At 48.3% G+C, this 15,001-nt stretch overlaps 1 protein-coding gene across 1 annotated transcript; it reads right to left on the bottom strand.

Moving 5' to 3' along the window:
• Positions 1 to 3,585: 3,585 nt before the first annotated feature.
• LOC149359605 (uncharacterized) lies at positions 3,586 to 6,605 on the bottom strand. Its single transcript, XM_089571752.1, has 3 exons — positions 6,427 to 6,605; positions 4,133 to 5,116; positions 3,586 to 3,747 (listed from the first exon to the last, which is right to left on the bottom strand). Exons 1-3 carry the CDS (start codon positions 6,461 to 6,463, stop codon positions 3,680 to 3,682), a joined length of 1,089 nt encoding a protein of 362 aa, XP_089427878.1. The 5' UTR covers positions 6,464 to 6,605; the 3' UTR covers positions 3,586 to 3,679.
• Between the last annotated feature and the right edge of the window lie 8,396 nt (positions 6,606 to 15,001).

Below are 15,001 nucleotides of genomic sequence, written 5' to 3'. Positions count from 1 at the left end.
CAATTCGTGTAACGAATGTTAGGCTGTTGTGGGCAGGCTAACGCCTTACTGATCGCAACATGAGTAGAGACAGATACCCTGGGATTCAACGAAAAGAAAGTTCAAGTTCGCCAGTCCACATTAGGCAGAGAAAGAAGTAATGAAAGGGGAAAAACAAAGGGAACGATTAAGAGCATAAGTGATGGAGCATTGTACGTGGCATAGCGGCCATAGGATGTTTTGAGCTTCCCGTGTTATAATCGTGACGAAGAAGACGAAGCTCACAGTGGTGCGACATGAAGCGCTCGCGCTAGGCCAGCGGCCATTAAATCATCTCTTGTCCATCGTTCTTCGCGCCTCATTCTTCGTCTGGCCGCCACGTGGCAGTATCATCACTCAGAGCCGATTGCTGGAGCTTTAGCTGGTGGCGGCAGTTACAGCTGTTCCACGCGGGCCAAAATACCGTCCACCTTAGAGTACCCTGCTTTAGCTGTTCAAGAAGCCTTTAACCGGAGTGCAGCCTGATCCAGTTTGGATATTTATTCTGATACCTACAGCGCCCATTGAGGGCTTTTTTTTTCGGCGGAGGGGGGATACAAGGAGAAAAATACATTTTCGTAGAGGTGACACACTGCAGCGTCTGCGGGCTAAGCGGGGTAAAAAATTGAATAAATAAACAAAAACTACAATACCAGGCATCCTGACCATAAAAAAAGCGAGAACTAAGGGAGAGTGAAAAACACAGGAAGGCAAGGTAAAATTAGATTATGACAAATCCAGCAAACTGTATTTTTTAAAACTCATAGTAAACACTTACCTGAAAACAGCCAACTACAAACGGGAAGATATTATGTCGCTATTTATTTATTTTGATAACAAACACAGAAACTGTAGAACCATAGACTGCATTAAATAAAGAAACCATTATCGCATGCTAAAAACGCGGCACAGACCTTATTTGTGTAATCAACAGAGTTCTAATAATTACGCTTTCTTATTTATCTAAATTCTCTGTCTGAAGGAGATGCGCACCGTACAGTTTTTTGTACTGCAGGTATCAGCAAGAAATGATCGTGTATGGTTTATGGGGGTTTAACGTCCCAAAGCGACTAAGGCTATGAGAGACGCCGTAGTGGAGGGCTCCGGAAATTTCGACCACCTGGGGTTCTTTAACGTGCACTGACATCGCACAGCACACGGGCCTCTAGAATTTCGCCTCCATCGAAATTCCATCACCACGGCCGAGATCGAACCCGCGCCTTTCGGGTCAGCAACCGAGCGCTATAACTACTGAGCCACCGCGGTGAAGCGGGAACAAGACAACATAGCCACGAACGGCAAAATGAGAAAATCTTAGCCGGGGCAAAGCTCAATACTAGGAGAGGCCAATTTCTTTTATAAAGTGCGAGGACTCATCTTCAGAAGTGTTATTCTACCTCGGCTGTATTTGCACTCCAGGAGCTAATATTCTGGTGTTTTTGTGTTGCCGCCTCAATTTTCTTGTTCGCATTTCAGTCATTGCTGATAGTACATTATTTGTTCCAAATGCTCTATCTGTGCTTCTTAGTTCTTTCTCAGCAGCTGCTGATTTCGAGGGCCCGCAGGATAACAGTAGCCAACGGAGTCCTGGACTGAGGATCCTGCCTACCAGAACCGGTCTCCCAGTCAACCTTTCTAGATGAAGTTTGCCGTCTCCTCCGCCTCCTGCTAGAACTCCAAATATGTAGGGCATTTTCTCCGGCGCCACGCTCCCAATACAGTTGAGTCGAGGTACTCATTGCGGCCTTTGACTAGACTCTGCATTTAAGAAAACTTGATTTAAGAAACTCTATTTAACAAATCCTTCTTCCTCAGCCATGCATATGGCTATAAAAAAAATAAACCTTCAAGCTTGAATTTTGAGCAATGAAATCAAAAACAGGGAAAGACCGCTGAAACCATGGCGAGAGTGGCAACAGCAGCGGTTGTTGCTTTAAAAGCTACACTTTAGATTTGTGCTTGCAGATGTGCTTTAAAAGACTTACTTCGGACGACATGCTTTTAGTTGATCATATGGGCCATGTGGTTTGGGAGATTGTACTGTTGGCATAGTTTGATAAAGTAAGCTTTTCTTTTTGTGCCGTAAACGTTAGAATACGAAGCTCCTTTATATTCATATCCTTTATCAGAACTAGCTTCCGCTACTAGAAGAGACATCGATGTTGACGGCATCACTGTCCCTATCACGGTATTAACGATACTGGAAACTGCAGCAGTCCCCCGCTTGTCTTTAGGGATGTGGCCTAGGTGGGCGTAGAGCCCCAGGGCCATGATGGCCGGGTTGTGAGCGCTCTTAAGAATTTGCCAAATGAGCTCATGTAGTCTAATTGAACTTGGGAGTTGTAGTGCGTGGTGTGTTGCGTCCGCCCCCGGGGGAAGAACAGCCTGAGAGTGTTTTTGGTACTGTTTCTTTTGACCAAATGTATTTGTTTTATCTGTTCTGTGGTATTGTATGTTTTGGCAAGGGCAGCTACCATTCTCACTTCTGGGCCCAGAAGTAAGGTAGAAAATTTGGTTTGGTTTATGGTTGATGGAGGTTTAACGTTCCAAACGACGCATGCTATGGGGACTCCGTGGTGAAGGGCTCCGGAAATTTCGACCACATGTGGCTCTTTAACGTCCACTGACATCGCACAGCACACGGGCCTCTAGCATTTTGCCATCATCGAAATGCGACAGCCGCGGCCGGGATCGAACCTGCGTCTTTGGGGTCAGTAGCCGAGCGCCATAACCACCGAGCGACCGCGGCGGCTCCAAGGTAGAACGTATGGGAGCTCTTAATGTAGGCATGCACTTAACGGCTTTATTTCCGCCTCTCTTTACCCGCAGATCGTTATCAGTCCGTCCGTCCACAATCGACGAAGCTCCAGGATATAAAACACACGCGGAAAGGTATATGTTTGAGTGACGTGCCAGTATGCGTTTTGGCAACGCGGCGCGATCAGGCCGTTTGTGCAGACGCGAGCCAGGTGAAAGGCGCACCAGCACCGTCATTGCAAAAACACAGATTATAATATGAGCGTGAGCTCCGACTCTGTTACGACTCTGATCATAATCTGATGGCATGAATGTCGTAGAAGCTTATGGAAAGTGCACTTGCTCCTGTAATAGCTTGCAATTTGCGCAGCATGAACTACGGCTTCTTTGCTAAATGTGGGGCTATTTTATTAAGCCGCAAAGCGCACGGAAGAAATCAAAGATTTATATAGAAGGCACCGTACGAGAGATCAACTACATCATCTAATGAAACCATGATGTCCTCATGCGATGACCAAAGACAATCTCCTCCAAACGTTGCGGTCAAATGGGACGCACGGTGGTTACACCCTACCAAACACTTCGAAACACTTTAAGCGTGGCCCGGCGCTCTAAGAAACGCCAAAATGAAAGGCGTAGCCTGGCCCGCCCGGTTCATACGTGCCGCATAGTCCACGTCCGATAGACGCATGCATTCTTGTTGTGGCTTATGGTCTAGGCGTAGCACGGACTTTCTCTTCCCTGTATTTTTCAATTGTTCCCTTAGTTAAAGAATGAAACAAGCATCAAAACATATGACAGGAAGGCATGTTTCAGTTTGGTGTATTTCGACTTTATTTCACATGTAATAGAAAGCGAATGGATTGTGTAACCGGAAGCGCCTAGGTTGTGGTCCTTGAGACGCTTAGAGGGCGACGTGAGTCTGGGACTGGCCGGAGGTCACGTCGGTCGTAGTTGTGGTACCACCAACGACTGTAAAGGATGAATGGAGAACTTTAGCACATCAACGTAGGTTATGAACACGCAAGACTGCTATAAATGGCGACGCGCCACAATTATTGGTGTGACAAGAAATGATCAGTGCTGGCCCTTGGACGACTGTGGTGCCGACTGGCAAAGTAGTTGTTTAAAGCTCTGTGAATAGCTGTTTTTATGAGGTTAGCTGTTTTAGCGTCATCCATTAATGAGGTTGTTAATGAGACAACTGGGCAGACACTAGCTGAATGACCAGCTCTCGCTATTCAGTGCTGAAGCTTTTCGCGAGGTTAAAGCATGCTATGAATGTAGATTGTGTTTAGGTGTGATTACACTCATGCAAAATTGACTGCGGGCGGGCTTTGCGCAAAGTTGAACGTACCTGTTTCTACGCTGCCAGGAGTGAGGACATGGGTCTTCTCTTTGTTGGTGTGGGTGTGGATTGGCACAGGCTGTTCCACAGGAACTTCAACCGGATGCGGAACTGGCTGTGGAACTGGGTACGGCTGCGGAACTGCGTGGGGAACTGGGACCGGGACTGGATGGGGGACTGGGACTGGCGTTGGCACTAGCCGCTGGCGTACGACGCCGATGTAGACGGCCTGGGCGATGGGAAGGCCAGTGGATGGGTCAGTGATCACGCGCCTGTCATTAGGGAAGTGCCTGAATCCTCCGGGGCCACCATAAGGACCGAAACCGCTGCCTCCGAAGGGGCCGAAGCCGCTGCCTCCGAAGGGGCCGAAGCCGCTGAGACCTCCGAAGGGGCCGAGACCGCTGAGGCCTCCGAAGGGGCCCAGTCCGCGTCCAAAGGGGCCGTAACCACCGAGACCTCCGAAGGGGCTGAGTCCGCGTCCAAAGGGGCCGTATCCACCGAGGCCTCCGAATGGGCCGTAGCCGCCAAGACCACCGAGACGTCCAAAGGGCCCGAAGCCGCCGAGACCTCCAAGAAGGCCGGAGCCGGGGTAGCCCCAGCCGCCCAAGCCGCCCAAGCCATACAGGCCACGGCCAAAGCCACCCAAGCCGCCCAAGCCGCTCAAGCCACCCAAGCCGTACAGACCACCCAAGCGGCCGTAGCCGCCCAAGCCGCTCAAGCCACCCAAGCCATACAGGCCACGGCCAAAGCCACCCAAGCCGCCCAAGCCGCTCAAGCCACCCAAGCCGTACAGGCCACGACCGTAGCCGCCCAAGCCGCCCAAGCCGCCCCAGCCGCCCAAGCCACCAAGGCCGAGGCCAGAGCCGTATCCTAGGAGTCCAGCGCCACCAAGGCCGGAGCCCAAGCCCCAGCCACTGCTGAAGCCACCGCCGTAGGCGCCTCCGTAGAGCCCTCCGCCATACAAGCCACCGTAAAACGCTTCAGCGTTGAAGCCTGCATCATGGTGAGCAAGAGCACAGGAGAAATAGGTCAGCACTTAAGGCTAATCGGGCATAACTAGAAAAAAAAAACAGCAATTCAGTTTATAGAATCGGCAGGCCGCACTATAGTATATGAGAAACTGAGAGCAGCGGTAGTTTCTGAAGAGACACTTCCACTGTATTGTGCGGTCCTCAGACCTTTCAAACCACTGGCGAATCAGCATGAAATGTTGAAAGAGTATGCGTGGAGGAGCTCCCTTGTGCCGGCCTGAAGCAGCAAATAGCAGATATTGATAATTTTGGGTAGCTTCAGGGAGTATAAAACTGCCTGGCCTCCAGTGTGATTTAGTGGTGTGCTATTGTAGCGAATATCTCTCTCCAAGTGCGGGCCGCTGTAGAGAGTAAAATTAGACGGCACTAACCTGTTGGCTTTATTCTTTGAACAGTGCGCCCTGACTAAGTGGCACAGCCGCATCGAGTATGTGCGAAAAGTTTGATAAACGATTGCCTAAATTTCCGAACGTAACTGTTACAATGCCGAGCCGTAAAAATTTTAAAGATTCCTTAATAAAGCGCAATAGATGCAGTGAACACTGTCCTGACATCGTAAATGTTATTTTGAATTAGGAGTAAAGGTGTCAACATGTTTTACAAGTCTCATTTCATCCTTGTTTTGCGCTTCCTGTTTTATCAGGGTGAACGAATACGTGAATAAGCATTTATGCAAGTCACGCTGAACATAAATGTCGCCTCGAATCAAATTCAGTAATTAGTATAGAGAGCGGCTCCTCGTGTTTGCGTCTTCACGGCCATCCAGACCGTATGAGAACTATTCCTTGTTAAAATAGTGATTTCATGGTGCGCGTCGTGCTGCACAAACATTGGAGAATTAGCACTAATGCGGGGCTGAATACAGTTTCTATCCGCATGACTATGGCCATACCGCTGCACCGAATCGGAAAGACTTAAGGAACGTGTGTAACTTAGTGTTGCGGCCGCGTTCCGGGTTCATGCAGTCGAATAGAAGAATCAAGTTTTTTCGTGAGAAACTACTAGTCACTAAAGAATCTTGTTGAGCACAGTTTTTGTTAAACGCCATGTAGAACAAACTCTTCATCAATTTACATGAACTTGGAGTGCCTGAGCACTATAAAGTGGATTTCGTTTCTTACGCGATGAACCAGAAAAGAACGCTGTATACCAGCATATCCTTTAGCCTCGATCCTACAGGCGTTGCTATATCATGGAAATTATTCGCGAAATTGCTATAGAGTTAAAGACGTTCCTTATTCTAGGAGATAAGAGGAAGATGAGCCTGTTTACCCAGAGAGAGCAGTGCGACAGCAACGAAGAGCTTCATGCTGCCGTGGCGAGAGGACCTTCTGTTGGAGTACGCGTCCGCCGCCGGAGAAAGGTAGTTTCTCAAGACGGCGCTCCTGCCTTTTGTACCCGCTGCGTCCGCGGCCTAGACCATCCGGCAGGTCCTGATCTTGGCCTGAGAGTCAGGCTGCGCGCTCAAAAAGCATTGTTTCACCAACAATTCCGCCCAGTCCGGTGTCGTGTCGTGTGCCGGTATCTATCTTTTCATTTGTTTCATCTTTTGTGCTGGCGCATGTCGCGGACTTTCCCGAATGCGCAGGTGGCAGCTGCGCGAGAGATTGTTTACTGGCTTCTAACAGTGCTGGATCTATTGTAGTGCTGCGCGAGTCTGGGGTAGCGAACAATGCCGCTAGGACCATAGATTTTCTTCTTGCTCTTTCTTTCGAACTCGTGCACCTGGCTTTTAGACCTCGCCTGAGTAAAGGAGTTTTGTATCAGGCCCGTTGGCTTGTCCGTAATCGATGGCACCGGTAACCTGCCCTGCAGAAGTGTATTTTGCGAAGTAAGAATCTTTTGCCCCCGGAGTAAAGGAAGTTTAAGAGAACCTACAGTTAAAGGTGGAGAACAAAAGCTGTAGGTTAGAATTAACTTTAGCTAGATCTTCTGTGCACGACAGCATGGAGTACGCAGCATAGCTGCTAAACGGGCACAAAAATAAATAATTCAGCGATGGAGTAAGTTTCACCGGAAATTTTGCCTTTCTCGCCATCAATTTTGCTGACGAGCTTGACAAAGGTTAAGTTGTGAAGATGGGACTTGAAAGTAAACTTCGTTCTTTTCTCTATTTTTATTTTACACATCGTCAGCTTCGTCACTGAAACTGCTACCAGTGGTCACAGCTCCTTGCTCTGAAAACAAATGCATTGCGTTGTTTTGGGTTTTATGACACCCAGGAACCTAAGGCTAACATGCGCCAAACGCCATCATGGCCATTATGGCCAAAGAAATGCCATCGGAAATGGGTTGTGACAAATCTGCCCAACATTGCAGGCTTGTCCCGCCTAGTCACTCTGGACAAGTGAACCACTATCCTATTATGACGGCGCGTCCTCAGTGGACTAGCAGCTGAACCAGGAGGTGGTTTGCGGAGTTACGGGAAGAACGGGCGGCTGCAACATCGTTGCACTCTTTGATTTTGTAGCTTGTGTTCGAACTCCTACAACCGAATTTTTGCTCACGTGATGTTCAGGTTTGTTAAGAGAGCTGACAGAGAGTAGTCGAGCGAAAGAAAAGTTATGATCTATGCAGACTTGACGTCGCGAACAAAAATTCATTGCCGTGAAGTTGGCTACGAGCTACTTTTTTGTTAAAGCAGTAAAAACTCAAATTTTTCTGGTTAAGTTTTTGGCTATAGACGACACTTGCGACACACACAAGCATTTGATGATGATGATGTCTTCAGGCTTAATGGCACATACCCACGGCGAAGGGTGGGCCAGGGTTTACAGTGGATGCAAACGCACTCATTTACAAGGACTGCAGTACTTGGATAATTTTGGGACCACACAAGCATTTCATTAGCGTACAGTTGTTCTCTCTCTCTCATTCTTTGTCCTTGTCCCTTTAGCGCAGCAGAAACAGTGCGTCAAAATAAACCAACTAGCTAGACAAGTTTTTTTGAATCAAGGTCTTAATAACCAGAGAACTTGAGAAGGTATGCCCCAGTGTGCTTGAGATGATTCGTTAAAGTGTTTCAGTCGTACAGTTTCGGTTTCGGTTTCCGCAGTCTGTGAGGTCGATGATGATTACACGCAGCTGCCACGATTCGCGCGCGCTCACGGAACAGTGACGCACGGCCTTCCCCGATGTCTGTTGTGAATTACAGAATCGCCGTAGGGAACGTGTGCTCGCAGCAGATGACGTAGGAGCAAATGCGTCGCTGTTCTGCGAGAACACTGTGACTTTCGGCGGGTCTGCGTACCGATCTCTGACGTCAAAGTCGCCGGAAATCAAAACTGAATGTCTAGGTGAAAAAGAACGATGAATATATTACTCAAAGTACACTCCGACATATTTTCGGCCGTTCTGTCGTTCACTAAGGCGTGCACACTATTATCAGAAAAAGAAAGAAAAAGAAGGAACCCCAAACTTTTAACAGACACTGGCTAAAAAATTGCCTCAGCCTGTACCACCTAGGTACCATAGGTGAAAGACGTAAAAAAAAAGAAATGAACATACTAGGTATCGAGATACATTTATGCGCGAAGAGAAGAATGAAAAGGAAATACCGAACGCATAGGAGGTTTAGTCACAGGATCGAAACTGTGGGTATGGCTGGTCTGAGAAAAGTTCTTGTGGTGTGTGGTGTCTGTGTTGTGCTTGGCGACCATAAACACAGCCAAAGTAATGCTGAATACGCCGGTTCTCGCACCCACTGCCGGTCCTTGCTTTTTCGTGGTCGTTGGTTGGCAATGATGGCTTTTTTTTCTTATTCGGAGGGCCATGACGCCGAAAATCGCCCGATGTCGGCGTCCATCTAGAACGGCTGAAACACCGGCTAGAACAAAACACTGTTTTTAATGGCACAGCGGCTATAATGAAACACTGGCTACGATGAGACACCAGCTTCAAGTGAACAAGGGCTATAATGAAGCACGGACGATAGCAACTTGGTAAGGCCAGTTCAGTGATAGGTGACAATGATTGGGTTATAATGATGGGTTAGTGAAGTTACAAGTAGAGATCATGGTCGTAGCGGTACAGTTAGGGCTCCATGCTGCAGGACGATAACCGATAGAAAGCGAAGGCAGAGTATTCTCCCGCAGTTCCTCAGCATCAATCCAATTTGTCGCTGCTAAATTTCTGTTGTTTCTTATTTAAAGAACCACTGCTGGGGGACGGTGCTGAAAACTTCATGGCAGAAGTAGCGAATAATTCGTCTCACGAATTTCTAGCAGTAAAGTGAAAGAGAGAGAGAGAGAGAAATTTTTTTTTTTTTTTACTACGAACCGGGTCCGGCCTTCAAGGCAAGGGGTTTACCATCCATCACCCAGCAGGTCGCGGATGGACTGAGCCAGAAGGGCGGTCGTATGTTTCAGGCAGTTGCCTAAAACACCGCTGACCTTTACATGGTCTCACAACATGCTTGAGGTCGGGTGCAAGCTACGAGCGCCAGGTGACGGCTTTTTGACCTTCGTGCCTAGCTCGCGAGCGCGTGAGAGCGACACAGCTGCTGAAGCCGTCCCGCGCTTCTGCACTACTGCGAGCAAGTCCTGAAATGGAGTGGAATACGACGGTCCTTCAGGCACCAAGGGTTTCCCCTACATTTTTTGACCAGACAGAGAACAGATGTCAGGGTCAATGAAGAAAGCTAGCCGTCGCTGTCCACCAGAAATGAGTTGGGACTGCTTCTTTACGCGTAAGGCACAGCGAACGGTCTTTCTAGTATACGCCCATGTGCACAATCACTACTATGCCTTGCAGGTAAAGTGTAAAGAAGTGACGCGTGACGGACATACAGACAACTAGGAAGGTATCCTTAGCATACGCACTCTTCACCGTCGGCTCAAGCGTGCGTCCAAGTGGTAGATGCTATGATGATTGGGCGTGTCCATCTAATCTGATACGATACGGGGTTGCACTGGTGGGTTGGGCACGCCGATTTAAGCCATAAGGAAAGCGAGGTTCCCGATCTTTTAAACAAGCAGTGGTGCATAAGTTCCATGTACAGCATTCTCGGACAAAAATTTTGAAAACTGGAAAATATTAAGACACTGTTATAGAGATATTGAAGGTAGCGGTTCATTCTTCTGATATGTAGTAAAATCTTCCTTTCAAAGTGTTTCTATCGATTGCATTGAAAAACAAATGGGGGAACGCTTCTGACGACAGCAAACACGTTGATAGAAAAAAAATACTAGAGTGCCGCCAGGTGATCTGCAGGTATATTAATTTTTACAGTGAAATCTTGCATTATATAAAAAAATTGGGTTCACTAAAGGGTTCCTGCTCAAAAATGCGTTTGTCCAGAGTCGCTGGGTATGCAAGAACGCTCACGGCTGCGGCTGGTTGGCGAAGCGGGCTTGGCACGCTGCAGCTACACATTCTTCACACCGTCTTAGAAACTTGACATTTTAGAACGGCGAACAGGCAGATTTACAGACTTACTGACCAACTGATTTGCAAGACAGAACACAGAGTCTTGCTGTACTTCTTTAGCACGACAGATGTTCGACATAGACATGAAGCCTTGTGCAGCGATCTTCGACCTGACACTCGCGCTTTCGCCCTGGCAACTATTAAAATTTAATGTTATGGCGATGGCTTACAGTCCTGCTGCCAATCTGGCGTGCGGTGGCAGTGCTTTTTACTAATATTTTTATTGTAGAGACATGGGAGAAGCCTTTGCCTTGTAGGGGCGTAGTCAGGCTGATGATGATGATGGTGAAATGGCGCATGCCCACTTTGCGGGGTTTGCCGGAATTCTTGCGGTTTTTTGTTTACTCGCAACATGTCTTGCGCTCTAGTTGTCGTTGCCGTCGAGGCTGCGGTCCCCTAACGTTTATGGTCGTGAAGTGCATTGCATAACCAGTCCAGAGGTTATCCCAGAGGGAGCGGCACAACCTTGCGTACTAGCCGAGGACATGCGCTGGACAGTCCCACCTGCTGTCGTTACGTACGCAGCACTGATTTCACGACGAATTCGACAGAGGTTAGGCGGCGTCCGGACGCGGCATACGCATGTAGCTTGCCTTTGCGGTTTGCATGCGTGAAAATATTTCGGATATGTGGACTATCGACTGAGCGTCGTTCTGTTCCTGATGCAACACGTTCACGACGCGCAGTTTCTGATGATGGCGGCGTTATAGGCCCAAGCAGAATTAGCCACACAATCATTGTGCCGAAATTACTCCGCTAATGCTTCATAATAACGATTACATGTACCGTCTTAGCCAAAAGTAACTAGCCAAGGGGATTTGTTTCTTAGCAGTGTAGCGGAGCACTACGACACCTTTTAAGCTCGAAATCTGACCAGGGAAAAGAAAAACAATTCTCACCTTTCGAGACCTTTTGGTCTTTAGCGATGCCGTAACGGTCTTTAGCGATGCCGTTTGCTTAGCAGCAAACTCCATTCCCTGATTGCTTTTCGTAAAGATGGTATCAGTTACCACTAAGCCAGAAGCCCTTCCCCTCTAAGAACGTCCAAGGTGTATTTTTTTTTGGTCTTGCGCGCCTCATACTTCGTGGAACCGCAAAGAACACAATGCTTTTAGGTCACGCTGCTTCGGCACCCTCTCTGGAGCCGCACTACGTATCGTGTGGTGTGCCCACAATGTGCGGCACTTGGGGTTTCCTCTTTGACATCGTTTTTGCGGACATTGGGACAGGCTGTAAACAAACCATTTCTCTGGCGATATGCTGTGCCGTGTATCGAATGCACTCTTTGGCAAGAATGTCGAGAATACGTGAGCGGCAACGGAAGCCTACAGCCCTTTTAAAAAATGACCTCATATCCTCTCGACATCCTTGGTGGTGGCGAAAGCCAAACTCGCTTGCTCTCTGTCTAGTATGTCAGGTGAAGTCACCGTTGGAAATTTTGGAAACTGTGCACACAAATAGCTTTTCACGGATCCTGGAGACTTGTTTTCGATAGTACAGGGTATCCCATTCGGAGCAATGTAGTACTTATCGCGATGCATGCGCATTGACTACGAGCTGCACATTGTTTTGACATTGTCATCAAAACGAGCTGACAATACCTGTGACATTGACGAGTGCTGCGTGCATGACACCATTCCCTCAACATTACAGTCATACAGACGGATGGACGGACGTACGGATCGACAAGCGAGTGGGCAAGCGGGCGGGCGGGCGGGTGGGCGGGCGGGCGGACGGACGGACGGTCGGACGGACGGAAGGACGAACGGACGGACGGATGGCAAAAAACTACGACATAATCGCTGCTTATTCGCTTTGAGTCGCTACAACGCTAAAGCAAACCTCCTTCAAGAGTCGGAAAGACAACGACTCAACAAACAGAGATTATATTGCGTTTTCTCATGCATAACTTGACTTACGGTCACCTTCGACTCATAACCATCGTTCGGTTCTTGAAACCGAAGCCGAAAAAACATCAGAGAAAATATTCGATTACAAATTATTTAATGCTGTTAGGGGAAAGGCAAGTGGATATTCATGTGTAGCAAAGCCTTACGCACAGTACAAAGAAGAAAACATACAACAAAAATCTGGTGTGTACAATCCGTTAAAAGCCCCATTACGTAAGTTTGATCGCATGTACCAGCACTGGAACATGCACAATCATCAGCTTTACTACTCCCACTGCACTGCAAATGCCTATCCAATGTCTCTCCAATTGTCCTTATCCGCATCCCCGCAAACTTCTTAATCTTATTCGCCCGCCTAACTTTCTGCCGCCCCCAGCGTAACCTCAGGAAGTAACCCCCCTAAGAGGTTACAGGATCCGATATCTGCTAGTAGAAGGTGGCAGAGGAATACCGTATTATATGTATATGCTCCTGGGTCTGCTTACTATGTCGAAGAACACTAACGCTGGGGTAAATACGCGCACAACCAGAAAAACTTGTATTGAAAGTATTTGATGGCACGGGTGAGACGCAGATGCCCCTGCGTATCATAGTATCATTCCTGAGGACTTAGTGCGTGTAAATAAATGTTCGTTTTTCGGTCTCAGCCAAAGTGCGCTTGACTTATTTTTGGTGTCTGTGTGTATAGTGTCCTATTGTCTAAACAAGAAACAAAGAAAAACAATCGATTAAAGCTGAGTTCTTGAACCCACGAGAAAGTATTTAGAATACTCTTATTCAGAGGAAAATTTTGCTCGTGTTTTTTTGTTAAACAAAAATTAACCTCTTATAAATAATTTACCATTTCCACTCAGTGTATGCTCGCTTAAGGTTTCATTCTTAGATGGCTTTCAGCAAGAATCCCCACTTAAAACGCTGTAAGATTGGCTTGGAGGCGAAGCCGGAAGTTGGGGTACTGTAATGTTGAGAGAATGGAATTAGGCTCTGTGCGGTTTCAACCACAGCGGCGTAGATGTCTGCCAAGGTCAGATGCACCACGGTAACCGCCAACGTGGACGCGATACCGTGTGTGGCGCATGACTGCACCTCTTTCTCTCTACTTATTTTCAGCCTCCACTGCCGTCTTCACCCTATAGGCTCCCAAAGCATCGCCGGGTGGCGCTGCTGCGCCTGATGTGCAGCGCCATCTATGGGAGAAAAGTAAAAACTGGGGCGCTGCTCGCTGCTCGCGCTGCTTTCACCACGCTTCTTTGCACGCGCGCTTTCTTGCACGTGCGCGCGCCCGCGCTGTCGCGATGTGTCGCCTGCATGAGCCACAATAAGATCGTTCAGACTGACGCGCAGTACTGCAATGCAAACTTAATTAAAGGGGGGAAACTGATTAGGCGCGTCTACTGTGTGGAGCAGACGGTCGACGATGAGGAGGCCCATTTGACAGTAAAATGCGTTTCTCGAGTGAGTATTAACGTCGTACTGTATGACATGTAACTAGAGGTAAGTCCAGGGTATAATTATATGCTCGAAATATGCGAAGTACTATCAGCTCTGAGAAATAAAGCGAGACACTTGTTGATCGTAGTTGTCAGTTGTTGCATGCGATGCGCAGGGCAATCCACTTACGTGCGAGTCGAAAGGACATGCGACCAGGCAACAGTTCGTCAACATTCTACTCCACCTTGGGGGAACCCCCTAAACATTTGACCACCATTGTTCACACTTGCAAGTGCGACCTGCGGGTCGCCTTCTTGCTTGAAACGAAAACTCTCCGGAATAACATTGCTTGCGCGCTTTCGAGAATTTCGTCTGCTTTGACCGCGTCTCCTGCAATCGCGCTCGGTGCGATTCTCAATGCACTACGGTGACCAGGAGGATGTCGTGACGGTATTGATGTGCACCGCAGTCGTATAAGCGTCATGATGACAGCGACAGCGGCGCGCTTCTCAGGGCCGGCCTGCCGACCTGTTTGCCTGCCGCCGCCGTCAGAAAAATACGCTAATATTGTTTGTTCGCGTTCATACCAAACCCTGGAGTAGAGCAACGTCAAAAATGAATCATTTTTGAGGATCGTTGGCCAATAACGAGCTGCTGGTAGAAGCGATAACTGCGATACAAGCATATTTCTTTTCCAAAGCCGCTTTGCTGATGCCCAGTGCTGCTCGCCTGTTGTCACCTGGCTCCGCAGTTAAAGGCATCACGGAAATCGATCACGTCTTTGTTTTATTATGTGACGGTAAACATAGTAAAACGGTGACGCGAGTAGCACCTTTATTACAGCGCTGGCCAGTTCCGAAGTGCCCTCAGCTGCAGCATCGATGCGAAATGATTAGGCTTAGCGACGACTACGGCAGCGAGGGAGCAGCGCAGCTCGTCGCCCGGCGTGGCCGCGGGCGACGTCGTTGCCGAAAGCTCTACTGTCCGCGGACGGCGTCATTGCTCCACTGTCTCGCCGATTAGTTCAGCGGCTTGCGACTCGCAGTCGCAAGGCTGGCAAATCGAGCAGCGAGCGACTT

This window comes from Amblyomma mixtum, chromosome 2 (assembly GCF_055824585.1).
Source record: "Amblyomma mixtum isolate Tamu chromosome 2, ASM5582458v1, whole genome shotgun sequence".
NCBI classification, from domain to species: domain Eukaryota; kingdom Metazoa; phylum Arthropoda; class Arachnida; order Ixodida; family Ixodidae; genus Amblyomma; species Amblyomma mixtum.
The sequence above is the reverse complement of the archived record's forward strand: the minus strand, read 5'-3'. Positions and strand labels throughout refer to the sequence as shown.